Source organism: Pseudophryne corroboree, chromosome 6 (genome assembly GCF_028390025.1).
Source record: "Pseudophryne corroboree isolate aPseCor3 chromosome 6, aPseCor3.hap2, whole genome shotgun sequence".
Taxonomy (NCBI): Eukaryota; Metazoa; Chordata; class Amphibia; order Anura; family Myobatrachidae; genus Pseudophryne; species Pseudophryne corroboree.
This window is the reverse complement of record NC_086449.1, coordinates 394,267,918-394,283,163: the sequence shown is the minus strand read 5'-3', so window position 1 is coordinate 394,283,163 and position 15,246 is coordinate 394,267,918. Positions and strand designations below refer to the sequence as shown.

At 43.4% G+C, this 15,246-nt stretch overlaps 1 protein-coding gene across 1 annotated transcript in view; it reads left to right on the top strand.

The window, feature by feature from the left end:
* ITIH5 (inter-alpha-trypsin inhibitor heavy chain 5) overlaps positions 1 to 15,246 on the top strand; it is a 152,521-nt gene that overhangs the window by 125,265 nt on the left and 12,010 nt on the right. The window contains exons 8-9 of the mRNA XM_063926817.1: positions 8,146 to 8,317; positions 13,426 to 13,735. Of these exons, the coding sequence (XP_063782887.1) occupies positions 8,146 to 8,317; positions 13,426 to 13,735 (482 nt within the window). The remainder of the gene's footprint in view (positions 1 to 8,145; positions 8,318 to 13,425; positions 13,736 to 15,246) is intronic.

Sequence of the window (15,246 nt, the reverse complement as noted above, 5' to 3'; positions counted from 1 at the left end):
AAATGATTCACCCTTCTTTAACAATTTTGTTCTCAATAGCAACACACAGTATTTTGGCCCTCATTCCGAGTTGTTCGCTCGCTAGCCGCTTTTCGCAGCAGTGCACACGCTAAGCCGCCGCCCTCTGGGAGTGAATCTTAGCTTAGCAGAATTGCGAACGAAAGATTCGCAAAATTGCGACTAGAAATTTCTTAGCAGTTTCTGAGTAGCTCGAGACTTACTCTGCCACTGCGATCAGTTCAGTCAGTTTCGTTCCTGGTTTTACGTCACAAACACACCCAGCGTTCGGCCAGGCACTCCCCCGTTTCTCCAGCCACTCCCGCGTTTTTCCCAAAAACGGCAGCGTTTTTTCACACACACCCATAAAACGGGCAGTTTCCGCCCAGAAACACCCACTTCCTGTCAATCACACTCCGATCACCAGAACGAAGAACAAAATCCTCGTAATGCCGTGAGTAAAATACCAAACTTCTTAGCAAATTTACTTGACGCAGCCGCAGTGCGAACATTGCGCATGCGCAGTTAGCGGAAAATTGCACCGATGCGAAGGAAAATAACGAGCGAACAACTCGGAATGAGGGCCTTTGTTCTCAATAGCAACACACAGTATTCTGTTTCCTTCTAGAGAACATGTTCCACCCATCTGTATACAAGCACAAACTAGTGCACCAGCATCATTGCACAGCATCTCATAACTCCGAGCTCTTTTAGTCAGTGCTGACTGAAGATTGTGTTGCTGTGATCTACCAGATATCTAAAGTATTTATCTAATGAAACCTGCCTGTATATACTGAAATAAAATAAAATACATTTGAAAAAATCTTTGCTAGGCAATAGGTAATATCTATCTGCTTATGTAATACTTTGAATAATTGTGGTATTCTGTGGGAGATTGTAAACCTTCACTATTAATTAAAAAGTCAGTCTCTGCTCTGTTCTATTGAACTACATTTCTATGTAAATCCCATAAATATATTCTATTTTAACTCCAAGTAAAGACCTGTGAGTTTCTTTCAGAGACAGATAAGAGGCACAGCCCTTGACCCTCAGAATGCATTTTTCAGGAGCTGGCAGGGGACTGAATCTCTGTAATCACATACATGGCTGCTTTCCAATGGGAATTTCTCTAAATCGTGCCAAAAAAACTCCATGGTTGCTGCTGAGCAAAGAGTAATGCTAATTTCAACATGAGCAATTCCCAAAGCAACCTTAGTCACGTACTAAATAGAAAGACAAAGACGCTGTTAAACTTGCACTCAGGAACGTAAGAATTAGTAGGAGGCATGGATGCACAGGAGTTGTATTATTATTATTAGAGATCCACAAGGCCCCTGGAATTCCCTTGCTGTGTTCATTCTTGTCTGGCCTGATGACTTATTACTCTGCATTACAAGAATGTTGGTAAATAGCAGCATATCTTACATTATTTCTATAGTCTGATGTGTTCTTATACATCTTATACATCTGTTATACCGGAGTTATGTAAAATAAATCTGCTTACAGTGAAGTTAGTTTTATCATGTTATAAGAACAATTTATTTGGAAATATTGTGGTCTATGTACTTACATTGCATTAACTTTTACCTTGTTTCGCTCTGTAGGCAGCAGATCATCTTTAACTGTTCTTTAAAATATTTATATGAGGTGACCCTGTTATCTGGTATACACTTCACTGTTTACACAGTCAGATGTGGAATGCTGCACAAGCATGCAGAACAAAATACAGGATAACGAGCATGAATGGTAGCAATGTTATTAGTACAATGGGGGTCATTCCGAGTTGTTCGCTCGTTATATTTTTCTCGCAACGGAGCGATTAGTTGCTAATGCGCATGCGCAATGTCCGCAGTGCGACTGCGCCAAGTAAATTTGCTATGCAGTTAGGTATTTTACTCACGGCATTACAAGGTTTTTTCTTCGTTCTGGTGATCATAATGTGATTGACAGGAAGTGGGTGTTTCTGGGCGGAAACTGGCCGTTTTATGGGTGTGTGCGAAAAAACGCTACAGTTTCTGGGAAAAACGCGGGAGTGGCTGGAGAAACGGAGGAGTGTCTGGCCGAACGCTGGGAGTGTTTGTGACGTCAAACCAGGAACGAAACTGACTGAACTGATCGCAGTTGCCTAGTAAGTGTGGAGCTACTCAGAAACTGCTAAGAAGTGTCTATTCGCAATTTTGCTAATCTTTCGTTCGCAATTTTGATAAGCTAAGATTCACTCCCAGTAGGCGGCGGCTTAGCGTGTGCAAAGCTGCTAAAAGCAGCTTGCGAGCGAACAACTCGGAATGAGGGCCAATGTCTGCTTCCCAAACCACGCTTACAGTATGTAATAAGCTGAAACAAGGCTAATGTTGGAATCTTAATCAAATCTTAATTATAGTATAAACTTGAAGTACTTAGACATGTTGTGGCTGCCCCATTTTACTTACAAGTGCAACAAATTTATGAGATTTAATCAAAAGATCTTTTCTTTAAATAATTTCTTCATACACAAAATAATCTGAAATCTACAAATGTTCTAATAATAATTCTATGTATCATTTTTAACATTACAGCCTTGTAATAAAGACATTTGATTCGGGTCTATCATAGACCTCAGTTTAAACTAGAATTGTATCATCTCACCCATGACCACATTGTGAGGAAAAAGTAAATGATTCTGAGGTGCTCGCATTGCAGATGTTCCAATAGTTGGGTGATTATTTGCAACTGTGCATATGCTACAATTTTTGGAAGCCCCTATGACAAAGAGGTCATGTTGCAATTGGGGTATTCGTTCAATATCCCAGCTGTTGGAATCCCGGCAGCTGAAATACCGGTGCTGGAATCCTGACCTGACACCTGACAGAAAACCAACGCCAGAACACCAACACCAGAACACAGAAAACCTCAGTATCCCACTGCCGGACTCCCAACAGCCAGAATTCCAAAGGAAAGTATACAGAAGATTAGGATTAGGCTGCGGGTGGGGATGGGGGGGGAGGGGAGGGGGCTTTAACAGATATACGGGGTGGGGGGGTAGGTTTAGGCTGCAGGGGTAGGGAGGTCAGGGTTAGGTTTGCAGGGAGAGGGGTTAGGGTTAACCATCATCGGAGGGGCAGGTTAGATTTAGGCACTTACCAGGGAGGTTAGGCTTTGGCACTCATGCTGAAAGTTAGGGTTAGGCTGCGGTCATGGAGAGTTAGCGGGATGAGTTAAGAATACATAACTCACACCTGTCAGGAATGAGCACCAGGTGGGGCTGCAGCACAGGCCAAAATTCAAATAGGGGAGCCACGCCAACTGCCACTCCAAACAATGCCATCCGGGACTCACTGGCAGTTGACGTGGCTTCCCTGTTGGACTGCACTGCAGCCCCACCTCTGAAGCCGCCAATGCTCGCAATCGTTTCCTAACCACCCCAAATTGGTTCGGTCATATTTGGCCACTGTCATATATTTAAAGTCAGGCCGTTCATGCCCAGTACACACTCTGATTATCTGATGATTTATATACCTCCTTCCTTTTCCTATAAGTGCTGAAGTGCGCTATAGAGTTTGTGGCCCAGTCTCCTGGTATTCCTGTTATTTATTTAGGGGATTTCAATAATTGAATGGATCCCTCTATTAAGTGGCATGAATCGTCCATGGTGCACACAGGGGGTAGTCAGTCGGGGTCTGCTAAATGTATAGACAGTATAGGATGGGTGGATGCATGGCAGGTTAAGCATTCATTCTTAAGGTGCATTCATTCTCCTGTTTCTCTGTGTCCTTTCACTCTGTTCCTAGAGTTGATTTGGCACTGGTTTCCCTTAGCTTAATATCCCAAATTGGCAATATATTATATAAGGCTAGAGGGGTGTCGGACCACTCTCCTCTCCTGATGTTTCTTGCAATGGATTGTCCGAGGGGACAAGTATTTTGGAAACTGCACCTGTCCTGGCTTATCCTGCTCAGGGTGAGCTCTGAACTTGAGGCTATATGGGAGGGATTTTTGCTGATAATATAAAATATGGGATTCTTTTAAGGCATGTATGAGGGGGACTTTAATACAGCAGGTTACTTCATTGAAATTATTTTATAGGAAGAAAGAGGCTGAGTTGGAATCTGAGTGCTGCCACTTGGAGCTTGTATATACTAGACATGTCTATGGTTGGGTAGTTATGGTCTCAATCTGCATGGATGGCTAATTTATCTGATAGGAAATGCATTGTCTGCTCTTTAAATCACATTTATATTAGATACACGCTGACAGGATCGGTCGTTTTTTTAGCTCATCTGGTGCATGCAGACCATCCCCCTTGCTGAGCTTACAGGCTCTGGTGGTGCTGTGGCTGCAACATATTTTTCTCACATTCTATAAGGATGTCTATAGGTCGTGGTTGTCAGGGCCGGTTCTAGACCTTGTGGCACCCAGGGTGAGAGTTTCCTTTGGCGCACCCCCAACAGGTAAAACAGAGTTGTGCCCCCAAAATAGGGGCGTGGCTTCATAGGGAAGGGGCGTGGCCAGTTATGGCCCTTGAAGTTGTGCCCCCAGTAGATTTGCCCCAGTACTTATGACCCCTGTAGCTGTGCCCCCAGTAGATTTGCCCCCCAGTAGTTGTGCCCCTGTAGCTGTGCCCCCTGTAGTTGTGCCTCCAGTAGCGCCGCTTACAACACAAACCCTCCACCCCCATAAAATACTTACCAGCCCCGCTCCTGCTTCCTGACTGCTGCTGCGCTGCCCCCTGTCTCTGGCCACCCGCTCCCCTCTATGGGAGAGACGTCATGACATCTCTCCCATAGCAGCACCGCACAGACACAAGAGGTCAATTATGACCTCTAGCGTCTGACAGTGGCGCCGGCTGCAGCGAGCGCCCACACAGCCCCCGGCGTCTACTGCAGCCGGGGAGCGGGATGCGGAATACGGGAAAGAGGCGGGCGCCTGTGGGGTGACTGCGGCTGCAACGCTGCGGGCGCCCACCCTGCTTGCCCGTGCCTAGAACCGCTCCTGCTGGTTGTCCTATTCCGTGGCTGAATTACAGTCTTATGTTTCTACTATCGGATTACCGGAGGCTGGGGCCTTTCTTCATGCCCCACTCACCATGGAGAGGTAGAAAGAAAATGCCCTTAAATCTTTCCCATGTGGAAAAAATACAGATTGTGATAAACATGTTCCTTAAACAGAATAATATAGTTGGCGGTGTGGATCCTTAACATTTCTACTTCAGTTAGGCCCACAATGATAGGACTGTAGATAGCAATTTAAATGGAACAAATGATTGGCAAATCACAGAGGGATCTGAGTAGAGCTCATTAATAGAAAACAGCACATAAGCACTAAGCATGCATACAAAGTATGCCATTTTTCTATTACTCCATGATGTGTTATTATAAGAAGACAACAATTAATGACTGTGAGGATGATAGAGTTTAATGCACACCCGTTTGTCCAGCGCATGCTGTGTGAATTCATATGCAAAAGCAGCTGTGCTTGTTTGGAGGTGTATTGTGTGCACCTAATACATGACAGGAGCATGTAAACACTGAGGTAGATGACTAGGATTAAAACTTCCCCAGCTGTCCGATATAAACCAGTAGCAATGTAAATTGTAAGGAGATGCGGTGTCTCATTTTTAAACAGAGTTTGAATTAGGATAAACACAGATATTTATAAAGTCCTTGATGACAGCACAATTTACTATAATGGATTTCTGGGTTGTTGTTTTTTTACGTGTAAGATTTTATTAGCAGTTTTGAATATACAGCCAACAGAGGCCAAGATACAATGCTCAATGGGTTAATGGATTTCAGTGTAATATAAGTGTCTTGATGAAAAAGCCCACTGATACATAATGTTCTTCTGCCATAATGCCTTTTATTATTAAAGTGACATTTAATGGACCAAGTGATTTTTTCCTTGTTAAAGAAGATCTGACGTTGGCGACAGTTCATGGGTAGTAATGTAGTAATGTGGAACAACATACTGTGCCTGACAAGTAATCCTTTGTATTCACACTCATCTGTATGAAACAAAAAATTGTTAATTCTTTATCCCCTGCGTGCATGCTAATCAGAGAGAAAAGGGATTTACGGAAAGTTTATAATTACAGGAACACACATACTTCAGATGCTACTTTATCATATTGGATTTTGGTTTTGGATGAATACCAAGGTTTTTTAAAAGCCAAGCTGACACCATTAGCACACCTAATGTAAATAAAGCACAACACCACCACTCATTATGTTACATTATGTTATTATTACAGAAAGTTTTGTATAAGGCTGATAGAACAGAGAAACATGACAAGGTGAAGTGTGGGAGCTGAAAAAATAGACGCGTCTGTAAAACAATGCTCTAAGCAGAATGCCATCTTTGTAACTATACGCAAAGTAAACACAGACATGCCCAAGCAGAGGCGTTTCTAGAGAGGAAGAGGTCGTGTGCAGGCTCCGTCTGGGCCCCCTTCTCTCTAGCCGACGGTAGCGCTTAGCTCTGGGCACTAGGGTCCCTGGGGGACCCTAGCTTTGTCCCAGAGTCTACAGTGCCTGTTCAGATCTCCGGGAAAATGGCACGCCAGCCATTTTCCCAGTGATTTTTCTACTGCACATGCGCGAAACACCGGGAAAATGGCGGCACACCATTTTTCCAGTGATTTCGGCAGCACTACTGCAGCGCTGCGGGACTCCCAAGGGTAAGTATGAAAAATAATGAGTGCAGGGTGTGTGGTGTGGGCCCCCCTGGACTCCGGCGGTCCATGTGCACCGCACACACTGCACCCATTATAAATATGCCCGTGTGCCCAACTACTAAGAGCAAAAGGGAAAAAGTATATTAATGCATATTGTGACTCAGCCCAAACCTCATAAATACAGTCAGCAGATGAGCCCTGTCGATTTCTCCACAAGATCATCCATACTAACAGACACCTTTGTGATGAGGTCTCCAAGTACTGCCAGTATTGAACCGCTGTTCTTGTCCAGCATGTATAGCAAATTTGGAAGTAGGTCAGGATATTCTGATCCTGGGCTGGGTGACATGTATATCTATGTGGCCACCATAAGAACTATCGCTTTCCTGATTTCCCAAATGTGCAGTATTATAAATGCGTAAGACAAGCAGAAGTGATCCCTCTGGATGTTTAATGTGACACAGTCTAGAGCAGTGGTTCTCAAACTCGGTCCTCAGTACCCCACACAGTGCATGTTTTGCAGGTAACCAAGCAAGTGCACAGGTGTATTAATTACTCACTGACACATTTTAAAAGGCCCACAGATGGAGCTAATTATGTCACGTGTGATTCTGTGAAGAGACCTGCAAAACATGCACCGTGTGGGGTCCTGAGGACCGAGTTTGAGAACCTGTGATCTAGAGCATAGGTTCTCAAACTCGGTCCTCAGGACTCCACACAGTGCATGTTTTGCAGGTAACCCAGCAGGTGCACAGGTGTATTAATTACTCACTGATACATTTTAAAAGGTCCACAGGTGGAACTAATTATTTCACTTGCGATTCTGTGAGGAGACCTGCAAAATATGCACTGTGTGGGGTCCTGAGGACAGAGTTTGAGAACCTGTGTGTTAGAGCATAGGTTCTCAAACTCGGTCCTCAGGACCCCACACAGTGCATGTTTTGCAGGTAACCCAGCAAGTGCACAGGTGAATTAATTACTCACTGATACATTTTAAAAGGTACACAGGTGGTATTAATTATTTCACTTGCGATTCTGTGAGGAGACCTGCAAAACATGCACCGTGTGGGGTCCTGAGGACCGAGTTTGAGAACCTGTGGTCTAGAGGAATCAGACTGATTACATTTGACATTTTAAAATGGTAAAAACTGAAGCATTTTGGGACATGCAAGGAACCATACATTATAACACAGGGAAAGGGAAAGCCTCATTTGTGCTGATTTAACAGAAGCTGATGTAATATGACGTGCACTGTTTGAAATGCCGGGCATGTTCTATAACTGGCTTTTGTGCAAGTTGTAACTGTTGGATTGTTCTTGTAAGAATGATGTAATATTTACTGTATATTCACTGTAGATGTTCAATGACAGCCTCCAATTTATATGCGAAAGGTCACTAATGACAGAGGTTGACTGTCAGCTGTTATACTTAGTATGAGGGTTTCAAATGGAATAATCACGAGTCACTTTGTTCATAATTGAATGTAATTTCCTTTGCAGACTAAAGACGCCCTATTTACTATTCTTCGAGATTTGAGGCCTGATGATCATTTTAATATAATTGGCTTTAACAATAAAATCAAAGTTTGGCAGTCAAAAGAGCTTGTGAAAGTTTCTCCTAACAACATCCGAGACGCAAAAAAGTTCATCTATAGCTTATCACCTGCTGGAGGTAACCGATTTCCATACTACTTTCATTGTACACTGGGATTACAGTTGTAGAAAGTTTTATATATATATATATATATATATATATATATATATATATATATATATATATGCCCTGCCCACCCAAGACTGTTATACATATTCACAACTCTAAAAAAACAAACTTAGTTTTTTCCTTAAACTAAGGCCACTCTAATCACCTACTAAACAGTACATATATGAAACATTGTACTAACGAAATCATGGAATGCTCAGAGATTGTTATTAGAATATATAGAGAAAAAACTGAATCAGTGAAGGTGGGTACACATAGAGCTGAATCCTATATGAAGAGAGTTTGCAAATGCGTTTGTTTCATGAAACTCACATACATCACATGAATGCGCGCACCTGAGAAATGTGGGCTCTAATTAGAAATGCCAATTCTATTGTACAGTACTTGCAGCAAGGGTGTGCAACTTTTCTACAAAATGCAACCTGGGAGAAGTACATGAAAAAGTGAGGCCGACCGGTGGTTAAAAACATTTGCAAATGGCAACAGATGGTTGCAGTTGTGATCCAAGACTACCACTTTTAAATGCATGCCGGAGTTATCTGTCTCCTACATATGCCGCCTGCTGCATTTGAATTTGAATTGCACAGCCGCTTCCTTGCCATTGTGCAATTCCATACATACATGAATTAAGGCCCTCATTCAGAGTTGATCACTCGCTAGCTACTTTTAGCAGCCGTGCAAACGCATAGTCGTCACCCACGGGGGATTGTATTTTCGCTTTGCCAGTGTGCGATCGCATGTGCAGCTGAGCGGTACAAAAACATTTTGTGCAAAACAAGACCAGCCCTGTAGTTACTTATCCTGTGCGATGATTCCAGCGACAGAGGTCCCGGAATGGACGTCAGATACCCGCCCTGCAAATGCCTGGTCATGCCTGTGTTTTCCCTACCACTCCCAGAAAACCGTCAGTTACACCCATAAACGCCCTCTTCCTGTCAATCTCCTTGCGTTCGGCTGTGCGAATGGATTTGTCGTTAGAAGCATTGCACAGCAACGATGCTGTTTGTACCCGTACAACGCGCGTGCGCATTGCGGTGCATACGCATGCGCAGTTTTGACTTTTTTTAACCTGATCTCTGCGCTGCGAGCGATCAACTCGGAATGACCCCCTAAGCCCTGTATCTCAACACTTTTTCTTTAAAATAAAGATTTTTCCTACCGTTTCACCTGCTCATGTGGGTGTTCAAATAAAAACATGGATTTCTTCTGAAAAATAAATGTGAGTTTGGAATTGGATTGCAAACGTAATTTGCAGTACGAGTTGACAGTGATAACCACTCGCAAGATCCAACTCGCATCGAATTGTATTGAGCCCATATCTCTGACATTCTTCATGTACACCACTAATCCGTTGCAGGTACTGTATGTAGTGTTTTACCTGTCCTAGGACCACTGGGTATTATTATGATCCAACTCATTTAAATTTGAAATGAGAATTATGGGCCTGATTCATGTTTGTAAGTTAAGCAAAAGAGCAAGCAACTGGGCAAACATGTTGCACTGCAGGTGGGGCAGATGTAACAAGTGCAGAGATTTTGATTTGGGATGTTATATTGTTTCTGTGCAGGGTAGATACTGGCTGCTTTTGTATGTAGCCCACAAATACTGGACAGCTTTGTTTTTACAATGCAAATTTAGATGTAACTTTGAACACACCCCATCCAAATCTAAATCTCTCTGCACATGTTACATCTGCTCCACCTGCAGTGCAACACGGTTTTGCCCAGTTGCTTGCTTTTTTGATTTACTTATATATATAGGCCTTATATACAGAACAAGAGGAGTTGTACTGAGCAGCGGTCTATAGATAAAGCAAATATATGCTTAATGTACACAACATTCCCAATTTTTCTATGTTTGTGATCTGCCAAGGCTATGGCCCAATCCACATCACAAATGGCTAGTACAAGTCCTCTTTACTGCATAGTAGTACTGTGTACAGATCACCATGCGCTACGTGGCAGATTTTCCTGCACACCTCAATAGGCTGCAAAGGAAAATCTGTATGTCTGTAGCCATGAGTTACCAGGGAAACGGTCTGACACCTGCAATTCTCAGTCATCATTGATTGATAGCCCTAAGAATTGCAATCATTATGTAAGTATGTAAGACATGCAAGGGAGAGAGACTTGATGGCTGGAAACACACAGGGGGAGGGGGGATTTGATGTCTGGACACACTGACACCCTCTGCCTCCCCAGTTACGCACTGTCACAAGGCCACACTCATTCTTTGAAACCACGCCCCCTTTTTGGGCACACGCAAAAGGTCCTACATTGGGGGGTTGGGGGGGCATCAGCTAGAATGCTGGGGCTTCAAAGTGGTCAGGGCCAGCCCTGAATCCTGACACTCCTCCATAACATGATCCACATACTGTATTATACAAATGTCTAAACAATAAAATATCCTAGTGTTGATAAGCTCAGTCATGAGAGAGGAGCCACACATTGGTCATTGCTAACATACCCTCCAACATGACCCATTCCACTAGGTACAAAATGCTCTGTTCCTGGTTTTCTTGCCAGTGGCAATTACAGAGGCGGGGCTGCAGCACAGTCCAAAATTCAAACAGGGGAGCCACACCAACTGTCACTGAGTCCTGGCCAATGATAATTGGCAGTGTTTGGAGCAGCAGTTGGTGTGGCTCCCCTATTTGAATTTTTGACTGTGCTACAGACTTATCTCTGGAGCCACCACTGGAAGAAAGTCCAGGAACAGAGCATTTTGTACCTAATGGAATGGGTCATGCTGGAGGGTATGTGCTAAGGTGGTAATTCCAAGTTGATCGCAGTAGGATTTTTTTTAGCAGTTGGTCAAAACCATGTGCAGTGCAGGGGAGGCAGATATAACATGTGCAGATAGAGTTAGATTTGGGTGGGTTATTTTGTTTCTGTGCAGGGTAAATACTGGCTGCTTTATTTTTACATTGCAATTTAGATTGCAGATTGAACACACCACACCCAAATCTAACTCTCTCTGCACATGTTATATCTGCCTCCCCTGCAGTGCACATGGTTTTGCCCAACTGCTAAAAAAAATCCTGCTGCGATCAACTCAGAATGACCCCCTAAGTTCCTGCAGTGCTCCTTGTGCATGTTTGGTCATGCTCATGGAGTGTGATGACTGAGAGTCAACTTTTGCATTTGCTGTTCCTGCATCCTACTTAGGTCAGGACATCTCAGACATATTTAAGGAAATTTCAGATGTGGCCTCTTATATTGTTGCTGCAGCCACGCTAAACATCCCTTGAACACGTGCGTTGCCGTGACAAAACTGATAGCACTGAGCATATTTTTTGCATTTGTTTTCTGCAAACATGCATCTTAGATGCAAAGTAACATAATAAGATGCACAAGCAGCTTCTGATTAAAATGATATACAGCTTGCCTATATTCTGTATGTAATTGCAGCTCTATCTGCATCCGAAATGCCACGTTACAGTGTTTTCCAGGAAAACACTGTAGCATAGCATTTTGTATGCAAATACAGTCGCAGTCACACACAGAATATAGGCATGCTGCATAGCATTTTAATCAGCAAATGCTGCTCATGTGTCCTATTAAATGACTTTCCATCTAAGACACATTTTGCACAGAAAAAATGCAAAAAAAGATGCTACCGAGTCACACGGCACTCATGCATTATGTGTAATGTGACTTGTAGCACATGGAGCAAAGATGTAAGAGGAGCACTGGCGTTTCTATAATGGGCGCAGTGTGTGCGGTGCACACGGGCCCCTGAGTCCAGAGGGGGCCCCCACCGCACACACTGCATCCATTTGTAAAATACTTACCCCTCCGAAGTCCAGCGCCGGCATCCGCAGCGCCGCTAGAACACAGTGAAAATGGCCCAGCGGCCATTTTCACAGCATTCTGCGCATGCGCAGTAGAGAGCTCTCAGGGAAAATGGCCACCGCGCCATTTTCCCGGAGATTTGCGCATGCGCAGTAGAGTCTGAGCCCTCTAGTGCTCAGACTCTATGGTGCTCTGGGCAGAGAGGAGGGGGCCCGACGGAGGAGGCTGAACACGGGCCTCCTCCTCTCTTAAAACGCCCCTGAAGAGGAGACATCAGTATGATTGCCTTCGCAGGTGTCTTTAATTTTGTTAAACTCAACTATGCGCCTGATGTGCGGAGTAACATATGAACGGTCAGTTGCACTGGCCATTTTGACACCTGTAGCTAACGACATCTGCAGGTATTTCGACATCTGCAGGTGTTGTTACCTGGCACACAGCACTGTCCTTGGTTGTCAGCTATGGCAGCAGGGGACTGGGTATACAAAAAAGTATATATATATTTTTATTATGACCACGGGTGCCACTGGGCGTTTAATGACAGTCACATGCGCACAATCCATGCAGCGTAGGTCCTGGGGAGCGTCTACAGCCGCAAGAGGGAGAGTTCACAAAGAGGTGAGTTAGCACTATCCCTCTTTGGCAAAAGTATATTTAATACATGCCGCCAATGTATAGACCTGCTTCACCACACTAAATGGGCGAAGCAGGTCCATACAAATAATGGACGAAAGGCACAGTTTAATACATCTCCCCCTTTATCTCTGTCCAATATTTGATAAATCTCCCCCTGTGAGAGCATAATGAAGTGAAACATACCTCCTCCCTGTACCTGCAGTAGGACTGCATCACCACCGTCAGGCTAGGTGACAATCTATCTGCGGCTTTTGCTGGTGGAAAAACAAGTAGGAAACCAGTCAGACATTATGGAGAAGAAGGAGAACAAAGCTTTGCCCTGACTAGCTGGGAGCCCTGTCTGTCAGCCTGAGAATCCTGCACTTGGCTTAGAAACAGGTACCTGAGCCAGACACAACATGATGCAGATCTCAGCTGGCAACAGCAGGACAAATAGAATGGCTGTTCCCTAAAGAAGGGTTAGCCCTTAGAAAGAACTAAAATGCTAGAGACAACAGATCAGGGCCCAAAACCTCTCACTGTAGTAGGCGAACCACATGGAGGGGGGGATGCACCGGCTGACAATTATTTGAGTAACATATAAAGAAATAACTGACATATTGTACATTAAAATATTATATGTTTTAGGTACAAATATAAATGGAGGTATCCAGGTTGCATCAAATCTCCTCAATGATTACCTTGCTAATAATGGCAAGCAGGAGAGAAGTGTGTCACTGATTATATTCCTAACTGATGGACGACCCACTGTTGGGGAGGTACACTCTATCCGAATCCTAAGCAATACCAAGAATGCCATACGCGAGAAGTTCTGTCTATTCAGCATTGGTATTGGCAGTGATGTGGATTACCAGCTGCTAGAGAAATTGTCCCTAGAGAACTGTGGCATGATGCGTCGGATCAGTGAGGATGAGGATGCAGCACTTCAGCTGAAAGGGTATGTGCTATCGGCTACAGCCTTTACTACAGTAACACTCAATAGAACAGTTGCCGCAATGTGGCTTTCTTTAGGTAAAGGAGCTGATGTTAGTGTAGAACACAGGTTGGTTTTGTGGATGTAGTCTGTGTATTTTCGCATTGCGTCTGCTCTGGATTATATGCCACTCAGTCACATCACTATGGGAGAGGGACATAACTGGGTGCTTACAGGACATTCACACAAGGGATAAGTTGCGTGAGGGAGTGTTGACAGATTTGTGGACAATACAGAGTTGTAATTACACCAGCGTTCAGACTGATCTATTGCACCAGGGGTACGACTGGTACAATGGCGCACTGATAATGATGACAGGTATGAAAAGCGATGGGGTGGTGTGAGCACAGAGATGCGTACAACTCAGCATACAGGAGAACACCCGCATTTAGTTCCATGCAGTGTGGAGCAGTTATGGTCAACTTGCATTCAACTTGGCATCTGCCCCAAAGGTCAGTGAGGATTACTTACTACATCTCTCAACAAAGGTGCAAATCTGCAGGAAAACCTAAGTAATCTACCAGTCATATACTTCACTGTCTAATTTACTTAAGTCAGGGAATTGTGGTCTGGTTGATATGGTAATACTTAGGAGATTGTACAGTATGTATGTGCTTGACATGTTCCAGCCATGTATGACGAAGAAAGGACTTAGGGGAGGTTCTGACAGCAGAATGGGAGGTCAGAGTGTCCTATACAATATTATATGTAAAGTGAAATATTTATTAAAAATGTAAAAGGAAAATACAAATCAGCTGGGAGCAGTCACATTCATTGAACACAATTTTAATTGTAGCTAAATATATAAAAGCCAAATTCTGAAGCAATACAGAACATTACATTAAAACGTTTTAAAGAAAAAAATATAATAATATTATTTGCCTGACAAATTGGCGATTTACTAAATATTTCCCTTATGAAATTCCAAATGACTGCCTGTGACTTTACAAACAGGATTCCAAGTGTATTTTTTCCTGTCCATTTCCCAGTCTCGTGTCTTGTTCCAGAAGCTGCTCTGACCCTAGTATATTACTTGGCCCTGGTTAAAGCAACTTGAATGTTATTAATAGTTATTGTTCAGTACATAAACTTACAAGACCAAAAGGGGATACATCTGCAGAGGAGCCGAATATAACCCCAGATCTTTTATATTGTTCATAAATATTTACAGTATGATGTAAACTGAAAGTCCCTTGTGTCTTTTATATTTTTGCAGAGCACTGTGAAATGTTTTATGCTCAGTCAGCACAGATGTACATTTCACACTGATACCCCCTTAGGGCTTTACAGACCTTAGCCTAGAAATAATAAACAGGCATATTTTATATTTTATATTATTGCAATTTTAAATTTCTAGTGCCAAAACCGCAGGGTATCAGCGACTGGTTATCTGTATCATTTTGTGTGCACTAGCTATAGAAGTTAGGTGCAAGATTAGAGGCACATCTATGATATCAATGGAGTCAAAGTAGAGC